This window comes from Phyllobates terribilis, unplaced genomic scaffold, assembly GCF_046119375.1.
Source record: "Phyllobates terribilis strain yellow unplaced genomic scaffold, ASM4611937v1 Scaffold_5__5_contigs__length_657084704, whole genome shotgun sequence".
Classification (NCBI taxonomy): domain Eukaryota; kingdom Metazoa; phylum Chordata; class Amphibia; order Anura; family Dendrobatidae; genus Phyllobates; species Phyllobates terribilis.
The window spans coordinates 1,376,532-1,397,187 of NW_027362765.1; the positions used below are offsets into that span (position 1 = coordinate 1,376,532).

General features: G+C 44.3%; 3 protein-coding genes across 6 annotated transcripts in view; 2 read left to right on the forward strand and 1 right to left on the reverse strand.

The window, feature by feature from the left end:
- LOC141271687 (uncharacterized) overlaps window positions 1-20,656 on the reverse strand; it is a 205,240-nt gene that overhangs the window by 159,867 nt on the left and 24,717 nt on the right. The gene's annotated exons all lie outside the window — the stretch shown is intronic.
- LOC141271684 (uncharacterized) overlaps window positions 1-20,656 on the forward strand; it is a 241,179-nt gene that overhangs the window by 72,137 nt on the left and 148,386 nt on the right. The gene's annotated exons all lie outside the window — the stretch shown is intronic.
- Window positions 145-16,087, forward strand: LOC141271683 (uncharacterized). Of its 4 annotated transcripts, XM_073681724.1 has the most exons (9): window positions 145-222; window positions 9,292-9,498; window positions 9,778-9,848; window positions 10,158-10,366; window positions 10,496-10,597; window positions 10,672-10,795; window positions 10,879-10,976; window positions 11,189-11,279; window positions 13,272-16,087. In XM_073681724.1, exons 1-9 carry the CDS (start codon window positions 197-199, stop codon window positions 14,630-14,632), a joined length of 2,289 nt encoding a protein of 762 aa, XP_073537825.1. In that variant the 5' UTR covers window positions 145-196; the 3' UTR covers window positions 14,633-16,087. The 4 variants fall into 4 exon arrangements, with proteins under 4 accessions (XP_073537825.1, XP_073537826.1, XP_073537827.1 ...); XM_073681725.1 differs by lacking the exon at window positions 145-222 and having other exon boundaries at window positions 9,372-9,682; window positions 13,272-16,069; XM_073681726.1 differs by lacking the exon at window positions 145-222 and having other exon boundaries at window positions 9,372-9,682; window positions 10,243-10,366; window positions 13,272-16,069.

Genomic DNA, 20,656 nt, shown 5'->3' on the forward strand with positions numbered 1-20,656 from the left:
ACCTCGTACACACGCGGCTCTGCTACATCCACACTGTAAACCCCTCCTGACCCCACACATAAACTTCAGCTCATCCAGCACCATGACAACCAGCACAGCAGAGTCCTGCATCCACTGAGGCCCCTGATCATGTGACCCCTGACTCCTCCCCTCCTGTGACCTCATCACAGCTCCTGTGCGCACAGAGCAGCCATATATGTGGTGGCGGCTCTGCAGGTGGAGGTATGTGGAGACCCCATTACTGGGCGCGGGGGGTATTAACCCCTTCAGCACGGAGACTCTTTTGGGGTCTTGTGTTGCCTCTTTATAAGAATCATAAGGTTTCTATGGAGACAGGAAGGGAGGAAACGTATTGTTCTCATAGTACAGGACCCCTTTACTGGCCCCACAGTGTAATGCCCCCATTATGCCCCTTATGCAGGATGTATGAAGCCCACACAGTGTAATGCCCCCATTATGCCCCTTATGCAGGATGTATGATGCCCCCACACAGTGTAATGCCCCCATTATGCCCCTTATGCAGGATGTTTGATGCCTCCACACAGTGTAATGCCCCCATCATGCCCCTTCTGCAGGATGTATGATGCCCCCCACACAGTGTAATGCCCCCATTATGCCCCTTATGCAGGATGTATGATGCCCCCACACAGTGTAATGCCCCTTATGCAGGATGTATGATGCCCCTTATGCAGTATGTATGATGCCCCCACAGTGTAATGCCCCCATTATGCCACTTATGCAGGATGTATGATGCCCCCACACAGTGTAATGCCCCCATTATGCCCCTTATGCAGGATGTATGATGCCCCCACACAGTGTAATGCCCTCATTATACCCCTTATGTAGTATATATGATGCTCCCCACACAATGTAATGCCCCTTATGCAGGATGTATGATGCCCCTTATGCAGGATGTATGATGCCCCCACAGTGTAATACCCCATTATACCCCTTATGCAGGATGTATGATGCCCCACACAGTGTAATGCCCCCATTATGTCCCTTATACAGGATGTATGATGCCCCACACAGTGTAATGCCCCCATTATGCCCCTTATGCAGGATGTATGATGCCCCCACACAGTGTAATGCCCCCATTATGCCCCTTATGCAGGATGTATGATGCCCCCACACAGTGTAATGCTCCCATTATGCCCCTTATGGAGGATGTATGATGCCCCCACACAGTATAATGCCCCCATTATGCCCCTTATGCAGTACGTATGATGCCCCCCACACAGTGTAATGCCCCCATTATGCCCCTTATGCAGGATGTATGATGCCCCACACAGTGTAATGTCCCCATTATGCCCCTTATGCAGGATGTATGATGCCCCCACACAGTATAATGCCCCCATTATGCCCCTTATGCAGGATGTATGATGCCCCCACACAGTGTAAGGCCCCCATTATGTCCCTTATGCAGTATGTATGATGCCCCCACACAGTATAATGTTCCCCCAGTATCGCCTGAGGTCCTGCAGTTGGAATAATCCCTCCGGACAGTGGTTTTCCCTTTGCCTGCTCCCCTACATGTATACCCTCGAGCATGTATACATGCATATAGGGGATCAGGCCTTACTAGATATCTAGGCTTTGTACAGTAATATTCCGCATGAGGATGGTATCAGAGGAGTAAGACATTTCTTGAAATCGAGATCAGTAGAGTGTAGCAGACATAATGACTTCATGGAGGATCTTCTAAAATTCACTCTTACTCATAACTTCTTTCTTTTTGACAGGAAGTACTTCCACCAGCTCAGGGGTACTGCGATGGGGAGCCCCTGTGTCCCCTCGTATGCTAACCTTTTCCTATGCTGGTGGGAGGAATCCACAATATTCAGGGATGATCATAAGTGGTGGCACCCATATATTGGGGTATGGTACAAATATATTGACTACATTTTAATCATCTGGTCAGAGACGAGTGAACAATCTTTTGAATTTGTCAGGTAACTCAACATCAATAGAGTGGGCCTTAGATTTACATCAGAGTTTAATTATAACCAGTTGACTTTCCTGGATGTACTAATCTAGATAGAATGGGATGGGACCCTAGGAACACTCAACTACCATAAACCTACTAGCACTAATAAACTATTGAAGTGGAATAGCCACCACCCCATCCCCATAAAAAGAGGAATACCCAAGGGTCAATTTTTATGGTTGAGAAGGTACTGCCATAATGTCACAGATTTTAATATACAGGCAATAGACCTGAACACCAGATTAAGGGATTATAGGGTACTCCTGGTACATTTTGGATTCCGCATCATCGTTTGCAGATAAATGGGAGAGACAGACACTCCTCCATACCTAATCAAGAGACCAAGAAAAAGATGGGATAACACAAGTAAGAAAAACTTATGACAATCAGAGTGACCTGGGATATACTTGTGGCCGACCCGGACCTGAGGGTGCTGTGTGATCTACTCCCACAATAACTTTCAGAAAGGGTTTGTCAATTAGGGACCGTTTAGTGCATAGTTTCTACAAAAAACCTGCACCCAAGGGGACTTGGCTAGATAGAAGAATCTGTGGTTTCTTTAGATGTGGAGAATGTTGTACATGTAATTGGATGAGACCATGTAAATCTTTCTCGAGTTCCTCCACGAATAAAAACTTTTTTCAGAGGGGTTATTCCAACTGTAAAACCTCAGGACTTGTATATATGGCCACATGCACCTGCCCCCTAGATTATGTAGGCAACATGTAAGCAAATAAGAAGAAAGGATAGCACTCACCGGTCCATAAAACGTACTCCTTTATTGTATCACTTTAAAAGCAACATGCGGGCTAGACAGCTGTACACTATTCCTGGACCAATTTTCTTCCCCGTACAAAGGTGCCGGTTCTTGTTTTCTTTTTTGTGTTTGGACAGATTATGCAGGCAAGACTAAGAGGGAGTCTAGGAGAAGTGTGGGGGGGGCATTTGGGCGAAATACGCCATGGTCAGGACACCCGATTAGCGAGACACATGAATAGTGTACATCGAGGTGAAACCAGAGACATCTCCTTTTGTATCATTGAGGTGGTTAAACCCAATGTGAGAGGAGGTGATCACAATAGATGTATCCTCCAAAAAGGAAAGTGAGTGGATTTCCATACTGGATTCACGAGCCCCTAAGGGACTGAATGAGCTAATTTCCTATGCTTGTTTTGTGTGAATACAGCCCCATTCTGGATTACATTTTTGGATTTTATACTCTACCCATTGCTACTCAGTTCCCAGTGATTGGGGTTCACATATTATTGCACTTCATCGAGATATCTGAGCTTCTATATCAGAATTATTTCTTATCAGTTATATCCTACATATACTATTTAGTAACTAACAAGTCTGGTGATCCTTGTGTATCTCTATGCAATAGGGGACAAATTTGATCATTTCGGAATATACTGTGGGCCACCATCCCATATTTTATGTAGTGATAAAGTAGATCTACATGCCTATTGCATGATGGGAGGATGTTCAATACTTGTTTTTAGTCTCCCATAATGCTGATCTCAGAGCTAGGATTTTTCTATGTTGGTGGTATACAATCCAATATCATATGCGTGGAACACATGCTTCCGGACATGCGCATTCGCAGATAGGAGACTGTGATGCACTCCGGCATGGAACGCACATGTCCGGGCACATTTGAGATTCTTCCGGCCTGTTGTTTTGTGCTGAATTATGGGGAATACTTGAGAATTTATTTTTGTTCCATCTGTCATTAGTTGATCCCACTGATACATCAGATAAGTCCTCAGAGAATTATAATTAGAGGAACCCATGGACACATTGGGATTTGTGAAGCTGACCTCCACTCTCCTCTATTTCCTTTGCTCTTGGTAGCTCTTGGTTTGTTTCATTTCCATGTGTAAATTGAATTTGACTCGTTGTCTTTGATATCTCTTTGAAACTTAGTTTTTTTGATGTCTGAGATAGCATCCTCCAGACTTTGTAAATTCTTTTGCATATTTTGTTTGAGTTTTGTATCCAAAAAGGCTTCTACACCAGATCTGGGCAACGTGCGGCCCGCGGGCCACATCTGGCCCTCTGGCTGTTCCAGTCCGGCCCGCGGACCGAGACAGCCGAAGGGCTGATAACAGTGGCCCACGGGCCGCACTGCACCGCACGCCGTCACCGCTCGCCGTCACTGCCCGCCTGCACACCGTCACCGCTGTCTCAATCCGTGGTCTCAATCCGCGGTGAATGCATTGGTGGAGGAGGGGCCGCCACTTCCCTCTTCCACCAATCAGCGTTAGAAACAGCTGACACAATGGCATCAGCCTGCACACTGTGGAGAGTCAGTGCATCAGAGACAGGAGTGAAGTAAGTATATGCTGGACACAGGGGGGGCTTTAATGCTGGACACAGGGACGGCTTTGCTTTGATGCTGGACACAGGGGGGCTTTAATGCTGGACACAAGAGATGCTTTAATGCTGGACACAGGGGGGGCTCTCATGCTGGACACGGGGGCTCTCATGCTGGACATAGTGGGGCTCTCATGCTGGACATAGTGGGGGGCTCATGCTGGACACAGGGAGGGCTGTCATGCTGGACACAGGGGGGTCTCATGCTGGACACAGGGGGGGCTCTCATGCTGGACACAGGGGGCTCTCATGCTGGACACTAGGGAGGGTTGTCATGCTGGACACAGAGGGGCTCTCATGCTGGACACAGGGGGGGCTCTCATGCTGGACACAGGGGGGGGGCTCTCATGCTGGACACAGGGGGGGGGCTCTCATGCTGGACACGGGGGGGGGCTCTCATGCTGGACACAGGGGGGGCTCTCATGCTGGACACAGGGGGGGCTCTCATGCTGGACACAGGGGGGGCTCTCATGCTGGACACAGGGGGGGCTCTCATGCTGGACATGGGGGGGCTCTCATGCTGGACATGGGGGGCTTTAATGCTGGACACTGGGGGGCTTTAATGCTGGACACTGGGGGGCTTTAATGCTGGACACTGGGGGGCTGTCATGCTGGACACTTGGAAGGGCTGTCATGCTGGACATGAGGAGGCTCTCGAGCTCTCATACTGGACATGGGGGGCTGTGTGGAGCTCATGGTGGACACAGGAGAGCTGTGTGGTGCTCATGCTGGACACGGGAGGACTGTGTGTGGCTCATACTGGACATGGGGGGGGCTGTGTGGGGCTCATGCTGGACATGGGGGGGCTGTGTGGGGCTCATGCTGGACTTGGGGGCTGTGTGGGGCTCATGCTGGACATGGGGGGCTGTGTGGGGCTCATGCTGGACATGGGGGGGCTGTGTGGGGCTCATGCTGGACATGGGGGGGCTGTGTGGGGCTCATGCTGGACATGGGGGGCTTTGTGGGGCTCATGCTGGACATGGGGAGGCTGTGTGGGGCTCATGCTCATGTTAATATTAATATTGAGCAGAATTAATTTCAGCCTATTGGTTCGGCCCTCCCCAACAGTCACGGTCTCTCATGTGGCCCCTCGGGAAAATTAATTGCCCACCCCTGTTCTACACTCTGCGGAAAACTTTCCCTAGTTTTTTTTCAAGAAACAAATATCAAACGCAATGTGACTTGATTATCCTTTATAAATTTATCTTTATTAAGTTTTGAACAGGAAATACAAATACAAACACCAGGTACTAGTTGTGCAACAAGTAGTAGGTCAAACATGACCCCATAACAATAACCAGTATTTCCAAAACATTTGAAAACAAAATGAAAGAAGTTAACACAATCCAAAGTAGAGTCGCTGGTAGAACATTGGTTCAATGTGTTTTAGGATATACCAGCGTGGTGACTCAGACTTAAATATTAAGTCATTACATATTCATGTGGTTTAACAAATAAGGGCTATAAAAGAAAAAATGAGTAGTTAAAACCAAAAACACAAATACACACAAAGACAAAGGGAAGTGGGGGAAGGTATGTATGGGTAAAAGGGTTAGGGTAACTTCAGAGAGGCTCCTGAAGTATAGACTTAGCTTTCCCCTATGAGGTCAAGGTAATCAGCGGAAGATTTAAACTCCAGTAGAACCATGTTTTATAAAATTTATCATGGAAGTTACTGATCGTGGAGGTGAGCTCCTCCGTTAACATAATCTCATTTATTTTGGAGAACCATAGTGAGATTGTCGGATAGTGTTACTTTTCCATAGAGAGGGAATACATGCTCTAGCAGACGTGATCAAGAGTCTCAGTATCAAATTTTTATATGTTTTTAAAGGGATGTTGCTGTGATGGAGAAGGACGAAAGCTGGGTCATGTCTTGCTCCATCCACGTCACGTTACAACACAAACTGTCCAGGAGTTTGCGGAACCTCATCAGTAGCATGCCCAGGCGTTGTAGGGAGGTTATACAGGCACGTGGAGGCCACACACAATACTGAGTCTCATTTTTGACTTGTTTTAAGGACATTACATCAAAGTTGGATCTGTTATGAACTGCTACAAACACTAAGGAAAAGAAAGGAAAACTGTCCCTACAATAGGACTAAGCTGATTCCCTACGATGCAGCGGGGGACCTGTTCCTTGTGAACAGGCCCGCCTAAGTCCTCGGCTAGTCTGAACGCAGACCTATAGATATAAGGGAGGTGTCCCTACAAGAACTAAGGACTGGGATATAGTTGGACACCTCCTAGCAGAAATTGTAGCAGAGCAAAGACAAACAAAAGTACAAGTGGTCAAAGACCAAGCAAACTACAGAGTAAGGTACAAAGCACCTGGCTAGCTTAAGAGTAAATGTAACACTGAAGTCCAGCAAGGCCAGGAGGGTGGAGCTGGATTATATAGGCAAAAAGTCATGTGACCAGCAAAATAGAAAAAAGTAACAGGAGGGTTCTAACAGTACCCCCTCTTCTATGAGGATCCTCCGGATCCTCCAGGCCCAGGTCTATCAGGAAACCTCCTGTGAAACGCTCCGACAAGTCTAGGAGCAGAGACATCATCTGCCCTTACCCAGGAGTTATCCTCGGGACCGAAACCTTTCCAAGCGACGAGATACTGCAATCTCCCTCTATGCCATCTAGAATTAAGAATGCGAGAAATTTCATATTCACCGTCTGCCTCCACCGGAGGAACAGAAACAGTGGCGTCCCTATCAGAAACATCAGCTTTTTTCAATAAGGAAACATGAAACACCGGATTAATCTTCCAGGAGGTAGGAGCCTCCAACCTAACAGCAGATTGGTTAACTACCTGAAGCACCTTAAACGGACCTACAAACTTCGGGCCCAATTTCTTAGAAGGAATCCTCAACCGCAGATTCCTAGAGGACAACCAAACCATGTCACCAACAGTAAACAAAACCTCTTGATGTTTCCTGTCAAAGTACCTCTTGGATTTTTTGTTAGCCTCTTGAAGGTTACGACGTACATCAGTCCAAACTCTCTCCAAATCACCGGAAAAATTCTCCTCCTCCGGCACAGCCGATACCAATTTGGAGAATGACCCAAACGACGGATGTCTCCCAGTACAACAAAAAAAAGGAGAACACCCAGCAGAAGAGAATGTATGGTTGTTAAGAGCAAATTCAGCCAGTGGCAGAAACTCAGACCACCCCTCTTGATTGTCAGCCACAAAACAACGCAAAAGTTATGGGCCCCAATATATAGAAAGGATATAAATGAGCTTGAAAAGGTACAAAGGAGGGCAACAAAATTAATAAAGGGAATGGAGGGACTGCAATACCCAGAGAGGTTGGCAAAACTAGGACTATTCAGCCTGGAAAAGAGAAGGTTGAGGGGGGACATAATAAATGTGTACAAATATGTTAGGGGACAGTATAGAGATCTTGCCCGGGATTTTTTCAAAATGAGGGATATTACGGTAACAAGAGGGCATTCACTAAGACTGGAAGAGAAAAGGTTTGATAATTTTTGTGTGATTTTGTAGTCAGCACATTCAACTTTGTACAGAACAAAGTATTCAATGAGAATATTTCATTGATTCAGATCTAGGATGTGTTATTTGAGTGTTCCCTTTATTTTTTTGAGCAGTGCATTTAATAGAATGTATAGAGAGTAAACTAAAATATGTGGGATGCACGTCAGAGTCGCAAAAAAAATGTATTAGAAGACATTTATCTGATGCAATCAATCCCACAACATTAAACGTTTGTGGTTTCAAGACGCTTCACCATGACATATGATTCAAGCCGTGTTAGTTTCCTTGATACCGTGGTGATCAAGGATACACAGGGCCACCTAACAACTGACCTCTATTCTAAGCCCACCGATCGCAATGGCCTATTACACTTTTCTAGCAATCATCCAAGGTCGATGAAGAAATCTATACCTACATCACGATTTCAGAGGGTCAAACGGATTGTGTCCAGTGAAACTATCCACAATCAGAGGTTACAAGAAATGTCGACCAAATTCACTGAACGAGGCTATCCACCTAGCTTCTTGCATCCTCAGGCGTCGAATTCCAGAACTGATCGTCCAAACACTAAGGACAGAATCCCTTTCGTTCACACGTTACACCCCTTCGCCTACATCTTACATAAAACCATTAGGAAACACAGGAACATCTTACAAACCGGCTATCCCACGATCCCTGCGTTCCAACAACCCTTCCTACCGTGTTTTAAGAGAGCAACCAATATTAGAGACTCCCTAGTACGTGCCGATTTGGGCGCAGTGCACCAAGGTCCTAAACAATGGTTTTTGCAGAATCCCAAAATGGGCACATTCCCATCTCTCCAATGTCGTCAATGCAACAATGTCCTCAGGGGTAGCATTGTTCATCACCCACAAACTGGCAAAATATGCAACATCAAAAGGTACTTTATATGTGACAGTTCATATGTGGTATATCTTATTAAATGTCCATTCGGCCGAATCTATGTGGGGGAGACGGCACAGCCCATAAGGGATAGGATTTCAAAGCACAAGTCCACAATTTGGTGCAAAAACCTAATGTTACCCATTCCCCAACAGTTTTTCATGGCAGGACATAGTATTTCTCAATTCAAGTACCAGGTATTGGAACAAGTTTTGACACCACGTCGGGGGAGCGACTGAGTGAGCCTTCTCAAACGTACAGAAGCCTACTGGATTCATGAATTACAGTCCTTAGAGCCGAAAGGCCTTAATAGGGACTATGACCTACTGGCTTTTTATATAAGTTTTTTTTATGTTTGGAGTTTGGTTCTCATTGAACAATTGGTATAGAGAAACTTGTCACCCAGGGATCTTATGTGACCCTATGTTGAAATGTATTTGACATTTGGAAATGTGGTCTTCAATTTGAATAGGTCAATAATATACATTATTGATCTCCATATCCTACTCCTATATTGTCTCCTTTATTGCAGATTATTCCTCTCTGGCACACTCTTGTCCCCCCTCCTGGATCCTTCTCCACTCCAACAAAGGCTCTGGCTCATGCCCATTGGGTCTTATGCTCTATACTGGTGGAACGCACGTTCTCTCTCCCTGGCACTCAAACTTCCGGCTCACTGGAACGCATTTACACCAGCCTGCGGATCGCACAGCTTCCTGGGAGCAGCGCGTCCCTTCAGGTGATGTCACACGTGCACTTCCGGAGTTCACACTACACAACACTGCGGGATTGGCGGTGATTGGTCAGCCGATACCATCCTGCCCCTGACAACTCTCACAGCACGAGGAACTAGCGGTGGACACTGCGTTCCTCTAACCCACGACATGCAGTACCACCTTATAACCAGGAACTAGGGGTCACAGGTATGCTACGTCCAGCTCTAATCGGTCTATCTCTGCCTCCACAGTCCCTCTCAGCTGTTAACTCTGAGTCTCCCACTCTCTGCTCTTTTCTGCAGACCCAAGCAACCAGTGTCACCATATCTCCACACTTTTGAATTCCTACCTTTGAATACCATCCAGCAGTCTAGTAGGTGTCACCTCTCTTCAATTTGTATATATATTTGCTCTATACTTTGATGTTGTATCCGCATTAATGGGGTTTGACGAAATATTATACACTGTTTAAGAGGGGTTTGGGAGAAATTGTTAATATTTTCTCAATATTTCCCTGACAGTGTGTCTATGAGAAACGTATTCAGCTGCAGACTCCAAGGAAGAAACTGCTTGTTGTCTGTGTCCTAAAATATATAGGTTTTATTACTAGATGTAAAGAAGAAAACGAAATACTGTCAAATAATAAATCTCCTTATATGTTTCCTCTCATTATCTCCAATAGATGTATTATTACACAGGATTTTTATGATGTTCCATCAACTTATCTTTTTCTCCTTCCGGTCTCTACAATATCGGATCCTCCTCAGTGGAGATCTTCTATATAAGAAAATTTTTCTGATTTACCCATCAAAGATGGAAATGGACAGAGACAAGATGGCAGAGAGGATATTACACCTCACCCTAGAGATCCTCTTCCGGCTTACTGGAGAGGTGAGAGATTCTGATGACGTCACATTACATCATTCTTATCTATGGGAATAACAGATGGACAGAACTGGAGAGGTGAGGACTCTGGAAATGTCTGGAGTGAGATTTATTAATGTGTCTCTCCATAACCAGAGATTAATCACAGGACCTCCACCTCACCCCCTGATACATGAGGACATCAATGACCAGATCCTAGAACTCGCCTACAAGATGATTGAGCTGCTGACTGGAGAGGTGACACTGCTGGGAGATTATACAGTAACGCTATGAAGGGATCGGGGGGATGACTGTATCATTGTGTGTGTCAGGTTCCTATAAGGTGTCAGGATGTCGCTGTCTATTTCTCCATGGAGGAGTGGGAGTATTTAGAAGGACACAAAGATCTGTACAGGGACTTCATGATGGAGGTTCCCCAGCCCCTCACATCACCAGGTAATAGACAGGACTAAATACACACGGCCTATAATTATCTGTATGTAAAGAATGAATTCAGTCCCTGTATGTGTTTCCTCCAGATCTATCCAGTAAGAGGACAACACCAGAGAGATGTCCCCGTCCTCTTCTTCCACAGGACTGTAAACAAGAAGATCCCAATGTCCCTCAGGATCATCAGGTAGATGGAGAGAAGGTGTCATGAGATCTCCCCTATGATGTGTAGACGGCTGTGAAGGTCTTGTCCTCAGTCTTGTCCTCAGTCTTGTTTTATCCGCCATTATTATGTTTTATATTTGTGTAATGAGAACGGTGGAGATGGCAGGATTAGAGCTGATCATAGATGTGACTTCTCCATCTGTCTTTGACTTTTATAATATTTATTTGTTTAAGGGTGAAGATCTGACCCGTATTAATACTACAGAGACATATGTGAGGGGTGATGAGCGGTGTAAAGAGGAGATTCCTACATATGACTACCCAGGTGAGTAGTGACCACTAAATGCAGAGAAGTTACAGATTCTTCTCAGTCACCGGGTGTGACTGCTTTATCGGTGGTGTAGTCCGGCCGAATCACAATCTTGTGGTCACCATTTTGCTGCTAGATCACAACATTCTCCTCCATCTGAAAATGTTCAGAATACTTTGGGAAATTGTGAAAGCCCTTTTCTATAGAACTTACAACCTGGAGGATCCATCTCCCCCTGGGATTAGATGATGCTGACCGTTACCTGCCCATGTCTATGTCTGTAAACTACAAAGCTAAATGACAGCATGCGTAGAATGTGCAGATGATCAGACCCCATTTTTCAAATCTGACGTGTGTCACTTTATGTGGTGAAAACTTTGAAATTTTTCACAAAGGATAATAAGAAACAAATGGACCTTACAAATTATTTTCCAACTTCTTTTGAATTTGACAATACCCTATATACGGTTGTACACTACTGTCTGGGCACATGGCAGGTTAAGAAGGGAAGGAGCGCCATTTAGCTATTAGGAATGCAGATTTTGCTGGAATAGTTCCCAGACACAATGTATTGGGGGCGCTGTTCATGGTCACCTGGAAGCTCAAAAGATGGCTACCACGAAGAGGCTTGCCTTATCTACCCCGTTTACATATTTCACAAATTACTTTCCTCATCACCCTTTAACCCCTCTACATAGATCTGGACTTACACAGAGACCCCTAGGCTTGGGCCATGGTGTTACCTGCTGTTCTGTGGAGTGAGATGGGAAGAAGAATAGTCAGGTAGCCGGGTCAGAAGAGGGCAGAAAAAATACAAAATCAGAAGACACAAGAGTAGTCAGTAAATGGGCCGGGATCACAACAGGAAACAAATACACAAGAAGGGAGCTGAGCACAGAGGACTGAACCAGAGGAGAACAAGGCTGGATCTGGCAGCTTCCGGCAATATGCTTCCAGCTTTAGTAGGGTGTGATGCTCTCCAAATGGCTAAAGCAGGGAGCAGATTACTCCAGCTGGATAGCACAGACACCCACACTGCAAAACTGGATGGTACTACTGGTCCCAGCAAACCTAATCTTAGTGGCTGGACAGAGCCTGCAGCACCCAGAGCTTCTGGTTTTGACGTCTCTTCCATTACCAGCGCTGCCCGCAGAATGAATAAGGCGGCTCCTGGTGACAGAAGCAGACGTCACACAAGTCGAAGCAGGAGAAGTAGACGTCCCAGAGGAGATGGGACACATCTTTTGCAGAAGCCCTAATATGACAAAATGGCAGAAAACCAGAGCAGTAGAAATCCCCATAAAGTGACTCCATTTTGGAAATTATAACCCTCAGTGAATTAATCTATAGGAGAAGTGACTATTTTGACTCTCACAGTCACTCTCCAGAAATTAGTATACAGTGGATGTTGGAGAGTGAAATTACAAATATGCCATTTTATTACCCAACACATAGTGCCCAGATAGTGCTCCAGGAGACACACACCATAAATTAAGTGGGTTCTTCTCATTATAGTAATGCCAAATACATGGATGCTAAATGTGACTTAGGCACATAAACTACTGCAAATCTCAGTGAGGGGGAGATCTGACATTGGGAGAGTGGATATTGCTGGATTGGTTTATGGAAGCCATGTTGCTTTTCAAGAGCCTTTGAGCCACTAATAATGTGGAAACCTCTGGTTTTCCACTGAAAGATGATGGACCTGAGTGGGGACTTGTTTTTTGTCAAATAAGTAGAAGGTTTTATTGGTATTATTTTTGCCTACATATCATCATTTGGTGGCTTTTTATTCCATATTTGGGAGGCAGAATGAAAAATCAGTTGAACACCACGCTCTACTGGTTCATCCTATGAGGTTTTCTATTAGACAGTCATTGTCCTGGTGAATAAGTGATTTTTTTTATATAACTTGCCTTTTTTACAGACAGTTTAAGTAGAAATGTTCAAAAATATAAAATTGAAGGATTTTTTATTAAAAATAATAATTGGTTTTATTCTTGGCAGATGACTGTACCAGGAGATCTGAGGGGCAGTTGACATCTTCAATTTTCAAATCAGATAATTTTCAGATCCCACAGGATACAATTGAAGTGAATGCTATTGCTCCAGATATACCATCATCCCTTCACAGCAAAGATCTGTCATCTGATTCTTTGAAACAGGTCCTGTCTTCTGATTCATTACTGACTACTAAGGAAAATCAAAGTCACAAAATAAGCATTAAAAAACAAACTGCTTCTAATGCAAAGAAGCCATTTTCACATTCAGAATATGGAAATAGTTTTCCTCTTAAAAAGTCTTTTCTTAAACCTCAAAAAATTCACACAGCGAAGAATAGATTTTCTTGTTCCAAGTGTGGGAGATGTTTTAATCAGAAATCAGATCTTGTTAGGCACCAGAGAACTCACACAGGGGAGAAGCCATTTTCATGTTCAGATTGTGGAAAATGTTTTAAAGAGAAATCAAATCTTATCGCACATCAGAGAACTCACACAGGAGAAAAACCATTTTCCTGTTCAGAATGTGGGAAATGTTTTACAGAGAAATCAACTCTTACCAAACATCACAAAACTCACACAGGGGAGAAGCCTTTTTCATGTTCAGAATGTGAGAAATGTTTTTCAGAGAAATCAAATCTTATCGCACATCAGAGAACTCACACAGGGGAGAAGCCATTTTCATGTTCAGAATGTGGGAAATCTTTTGCAAAGAAATCAAATCTTATCAAACATCAGAGAACTCACACAGGGGAGAAGCCTTTTCCATGTTCAGAATGTGGAAAATGTTTTAACCATAAATGTAGTTTTCTTAAGCACCAGAGAACCCACATAGGGGAGAAGCCTTTTTCATGTTCAGATTGTGAAAAATGTTTTGGACACAAATCATATCTTAATAAACATCAGAGAACTCACACAGGAGAAAAGCCATTTTCCTGTTCAGAATGTGGGAAATGTTTTACAGAAAAATCAAATCTTATCGCACATGAGAGAACTCACACAGGGGAGAAGCCATTTTCCTGTTCAGAATGTGGGAAATGTTTTACAGAGAAATCAAATCTTATCGCACATGAGAGAATTCACACGAGGGAGAAGCCTTTTTCATGTTCAGAATGTGGAAAATGTTTTACAAAGAAATCAATTCTTATCAAACCTCAGAGAACTCACACAGGGGAGAAGCCTTTTTCATATTCAGAATGTGGGAAATGTTTTAACCAGAAATCGGATATTGATAAGCACCAGAGAACTCGCACAGGGGAGAAGCCTTTTTCATGTTCAAAATGTGGGAAATGTTTTAAACAGAAAGCGCATCTTGATAACCACCGGAGAACCCACATAGGGGAGAATGCTGCAACTACACCCAACTAGTCTCTATACAGAGTAGAAAGGCCCTAGCTGCACAACTAAAAATGCCACCACACACCTAACTAACTAATAAGCCGTTGAGGAGTTTCTCATACCTCCTGAGGAACCAGAGAGGAGGCTGCAACACACTATCAACAAGGGGAAAGGAAAGTATGAAGTAAAATATGAAAACTCTGAATCAGAAACAAAAACACATTCATATAGGGCAAAGAAGGCAAGGTAAGGAGAACCAAAAATAAAAGGAACAAGTATAATCTGCCAGAAACCAAACATTGTTAGAATGAAAAGATACTGGGAGGGAAAGCAAACTGACCGGGAGGATAGTTTCACCTTTGTGGTGAAACTTACAAAATTCATCCTGACCAACTTTAAATGTAAACCTGTCCGTTTATAATGACCATGGACAAGATAAAGATTCCCAACTCACATCACGACCACAAGATCCCAGGTACTTTCAGCTGCATCACAACTAATGTAATGTACTTAATTATATGTAGCAAATGTCCAACTGGGGGTCGGTATGTAGGGGAGACAAGGCAAAAACTTAAAACTAGGATGAATTCTCATCGCCACACAATAAAAGAAAAAAAGAATAGATCTACTTGTGTCCACACATATTTACGGCCACAACTGCTTCTCCCTCTCCCATACTGATAGTTCTGCTTCACGTCACTTGTCTTATCTATTGCATTATTCCTATGCCCTGTTGTGTATAAATATGTGACTCTTCAGATTTTGTGTTATACTATGTCTGCTGAAGAGATCTGAGTAGTCTCGAAAGCTTACTGACTAATGGCTAACTGAAAAGATGGAATCAACCACTGAGGACTTTCAAATTTTAATGTTTTTCTCCAAACAGCAATTTTAAGATCTCTCCACAGGTGTTCAATGGGATTTAGACCCAGACTCATTGCTAGTCAGAACTGTCCAGCACTTTGTTTCCATCCATTTTCTGGGTGCTTCTTGAAGTATATTTGGGGTCATTGTCATGCTGGAAGACCCATGACCTAGGACGCAAACCCAGCTTTCTGACACTAGGCACTACATTGTGCCCCAAAATCCTTTGCTAATCTTCAGATTTCATGATTCCTTGCACACAGTCAGAGGCAGCAAAACAACCCCTAAACCTCTTTGAAGCTCCACCATATTTGACTGTATGTGTTGTAAATTTATTGATTATGTTGCGCACCTTGGACATAGGAATATCCGGATCTCTAAAGATGGACTTATAACCTTGAAATTATTGATATTTTTCAACAATTTTGGTTCTCAAGTTCTCAGACAGTTCTCCTTCTTCTGTTTTCTCCATGCTTAGTGTGCCACACATATGCACACAATGCAAAGATTGAATCAACTTCTCCTTTTTTTATCTGGTTTTAGTTGTGATTTTCATATTACCCACACCTGTTACTTGCCTCAATTGCGTTTGAACAAGCTTCACATGCTTGAAACAAAGTTGTTTACCCACAATTTTGGCTAGGTGTCAATAATTTTGTCCGACCTATTTTATGTGGTTTTGTTTGAAATTATGTTCAATTTGCCTTTTTTTTTCTGTGTTTTCTTGTGTTGTTCCAATACATGCCAAGGAAATAAACATGTAATTGCAATAATTTTCTGGGAGAATTACTTCATTTTCTGGAACAATTTCAAGGGAGCCAACAGTTTTGACTATGACTTGTTTTTGTTGCCTTTTTAATTTGTTGCAGCATATCATCCTCTTCATGTTCAGCTATATTAGGAAGCTTGTAGCAAAGTCCAATTATCAGCTTTCCATTATTGCCATTTTCATGTACTTTACCCATACTGATTTTACATCAGGGATGTAAAGCTCAAAACATGCAGAGGGCCAAAATGAAAAACTTGGACGAAGTTGTGGACCAACCAGTATACAGTATAATGGGCCCCACATAGTCCTCCATACAGAATATTGGGCCCCACAAAGTCCTCCATTCAGTATGATTGGCCCCACATAGCTTTCCATACAGTAAAATGGGCCCCACAAAGTCCTCCATGCAGAATAATGGCCCCACATAGGTGTGGTGGTTCTGGTGTCGTGAGTCAAATATAATCACCAAGAGTTGGGCATGTGTGCTGTACATTGTCGAAGCTGCCCCCCATGTCGTCATTGAGCTTGAGGTCTTAAGTTGGTTTTAACGAAAATACACACCCATCTACCTATTTTTCTTTCCTATCCGTTTTAATGTAGTGTAACCCTCTATGTTTGTCACCCAGTCATGGCTTTCATCCAACCAGGTTTCTGTAATCTGTGGCTGACCTAAGAGTCTCTGATTCATTCATTTTGTTTTCAAGACTTCTTTCATTTGCCTGCAGACATTTAATACTATTAGCACATTTATTACTGCTACTCGCCTCCTTAATTTCCTTGAATGTCTCACTCTCTGTCTACTCTATCCCCTTATTTGCACGGCTACCCTCCCTCCCCCAGATCCTAGGTTGAAAGCTCCTCCATCCATCTGACCATTTTTTTCCCCAGCACATCTGCATTCTCCCCATTGAGGTGCAGCCTGTAGCCGACAGAGAAGTCAGCCCAGTTCTCCATGAACCCAAACCCTTTCTTCCTGACAATTATCTCCTTAAGTTCCCGCTGACTTTCTAGTGACGTAGTGGAATCAGCAGTATTTCTGAAGACACCACCTGTACTTCAGCTTCTCTCCTAATTCCCTGTAATCATTTTGAAAGACCTTTCACCTCCCTCTAACTTTGTCATTGGTACCAACGTGTACCATGACTACTGGGTTTTCCCCAGTCCCACCCAATAATCTGTATCTGATCGCATGAAGATCCCCCTGTTAGTGGCACACAAAATGTGTGTGTTTCGTCTTAGTTGTCTGCCAGCAAATTGTATATAGGATCTATTTGTCGGAGAAATCACAAATGAACACTGAGTAGTGTCTCAAATAGGCTTTTTATAGGAAAAATCAGGAACCTTTCCACACATTACCTCATTGTCTTATCTCATAATTATGGCTGACATCTGTCGCTAATGGGTCATTATTTTAATATGTAAATTTAGTTAAGCTGACTCTCAAATCAATTAAGTCCGTCTTGCACATAAGGTTCAAAGGTCAATCAGTATAGTCACTTATCTTTTATTATTCTGTAATTTCCCTTAAAGAAATAAAGATCATTAGCAAGCTCTTATTATCAGATTAATATGTTAGTCAATAATCGTTAGGAATTTTCCATAATTCCATGTTCCACGTAGTATGTGGATCTTTGATCAATATGAGGTTGTTGGTACAATGTGGTACGGGGAGGAGGAGGGCATTTTGGATTGTCTGTAATTCTTAATACATAAAAGTATGGAGTTCCATTTTTATATAACTTCCATAATCATACAGTATATTTATCTATAACACCCCAAATTAACTTAGGAATTATCTTAAGGACCATAATCTTCCACTTGACGAGATAATGCAAAAAAGTACCTGACCCACCTGGAACCAAGAATTCACCTTACTTCATACTCCCGATTCCCTTCCAAATCCACCTCAATTATGTCTTGAGGTCCCCTCAAATTTTTTTAAAAGAGAAGAATGGAAAGAATTATTGATTTTCCAGGCAATAGGAAGCTGCAACTTAACTGTCACAGGATTTAAAATTTTAATAATTTTATAAGGACCTACAAATTTAGGTGCAAACTCTCTAGATATTATCTTTAAGCGCAGATTTTTTTAGGACAACCACACAAAATACCCCACCCTAAAGACAGGAGCCTTCCTACCTCTGCGGTTAGCAACTCTTTTGGTCCAGTCACTATCTGCCAAAAGATACCTTTCGACATCCCTCCAGACCTTAAAGAGGTTGTCCACTACTATTAACAATGCCCCTGTTACGCTCACGCCCGGACTGACTGGTGTGAGGGTGGTTAGTGGTCCCACTGGGCCATGAACCGAGGAGTGCATGGAGGGGCGTGACTAAGGGCCTCGCTATATCCGACCACGAATACACTGCGGCTTAATCGACTCTGTGGTCTGAGGAGGGACGTGGGAGGTGGCCCAGGTGCTACTCCAGGTCAGACCCCGGACACAGCTGTTGACCCACACCGGGGAATGCAGAAACGGGCAGGCACAGCTGGTATGCAGACAGGCGAGTACTGGCAGGCACAGCTGGTATGCAGACAGGCGGGTACTGGCAGGCGCGGCTGGTATGCAGACAGGCAGGTACTGGCAGGTGCGGCTGGTATGCAGACTGGCGGGTACTGGCAGGCATGGCTGGTATGCAGACAGGCGGGTACTGGCAGGTAGGAACGCAGGCTGGATAGGGACCAGTACAGACTGGGATACAGGAACAGAGCCGCAGGTGTGGTGGACAAGCGGAGCAGAACCGCAGGTGCGTTGGACAAGTGGAGCAGAGTGAAACCGCAGGTGCGGTGGACAAGCAGAGCAGAGCAAAACCGCAGGTGCAGTGGACAAGCAGAGCAAAACCGCAGGTGCGGTGGACAAGCGACGCAGAGCGAAACCGCAGAGCAGAGGGTGCAGGCAGACAGGATAGGGCTCTGTTCACATGGAACAGACTGGGAAACACAGGAAGATAGTTAGAACACAGGAGGTAGAGACGGAGGCAGGGAGATGGGACAAACAGAACCAGATACACACAAGGTACTTACAATGAAGTAGCGAGTGGACACAAAACTCACAAACAGAAGTACAGAGACCATGAGTTGGAGTTAGGTGCAGGTTCAGACACTGCAGGAAAAGGGCAGGTACGGACATAGAGACAAACAGGTAATGGGCTAGGACACCGTTCATACATGAACTGAACCTGGAACAAGATACAGGAACGAGCCTGGGAACTCAGCCCCCAGGGTGGCGGAAACAGACTAGAAGTCACAGATACAGGTAACGGGCCTGGGTATACAGCCCCTAGGGTGGTGGAAACAGACAAGATACAGGACAAGACTTGGCAACTCAGTTGCACAGAACACACTGAAAGAAAGTGTTGCTCAGGCACCTCCTACTGGGTGGAGGGGGTTTAAGTATCCAGTGACTCACAGCAATAGGCTGGGGATGCATTAGGAGTGCGCACACTGTAACTTTAAGAATCAGGCAGTAACGGCGCCGCCGCCCTAAGCAATTAGACAAGAGACATGCACACAGCAAGTACTGAAGCAAAGTGTGCAGCCTGGACTGATAGGTAAGTTGGCGGTCTTGCGTGGTGGAAGATGGTAAGCCATGCCAGCATTCCGCCTGGGATATTACAGTCCCCATGGAATTAAATTGTGCCAACAAGTCTTTTTGTAAATGCCTTGCTTGTTCTTTATTGCCTGTGAGCGGCGTTATTGCTGGCCTCTCACCAGGCATCACGTGACCCCGGCTGCAGCCGGCTCCGACATCTGCTGATGTCACGTCAAGTTCCGGCTGCAGTCGGGCATGAGCACGTGATGCACTCCCCCTTGATTGATGGGCTGTGGGCAGGGTTGCATCGCACATCGCAGCCCAGCATCCACCGCACGCTTTCCCTCTCTGCTTTAGTTGGGAAAGAGCAATAAAAAATCAAATTGCACTCGGACCAATGTTAATGAATGAGTGACATCTCATCTGCGATTTTTTTTTTCTCAGCTGAAATCAGGCTGAGAAAAAATTCACAGCATGCTGCGATTTGCCACGTATCTCAGGCGGCGAGACTTGCCAATGCAAGTCAATGGGTGTGTGAAAAAAATCGCACATCACTCGGACCATGCGAGTGCCGTCCGATTTTCACGCCCCCGTCTCTTTAAAAGCCGGCAATTCATCAGCCGCATACAGTTAACAATACATCGGTACCTGACAATATGAAAATAGAAAGAATAGCTATACACATAGAATAGATAGAAAGGTGTCAGTCATGTATATAATTAGTACAGTGACAGTGTTGGCTACTGTACTTGTCATTTATTGTTAAATTAAAGGATTTATTAAAAAAATTTGGTGTGGGGTCCCCCGTAATTTTATTGTCTAGCAGAGGTTAAGCAGACGGCTGGGGCAGATTTTTGAAGCCTGGGAAGGGGGTAATACCCACAGAGCT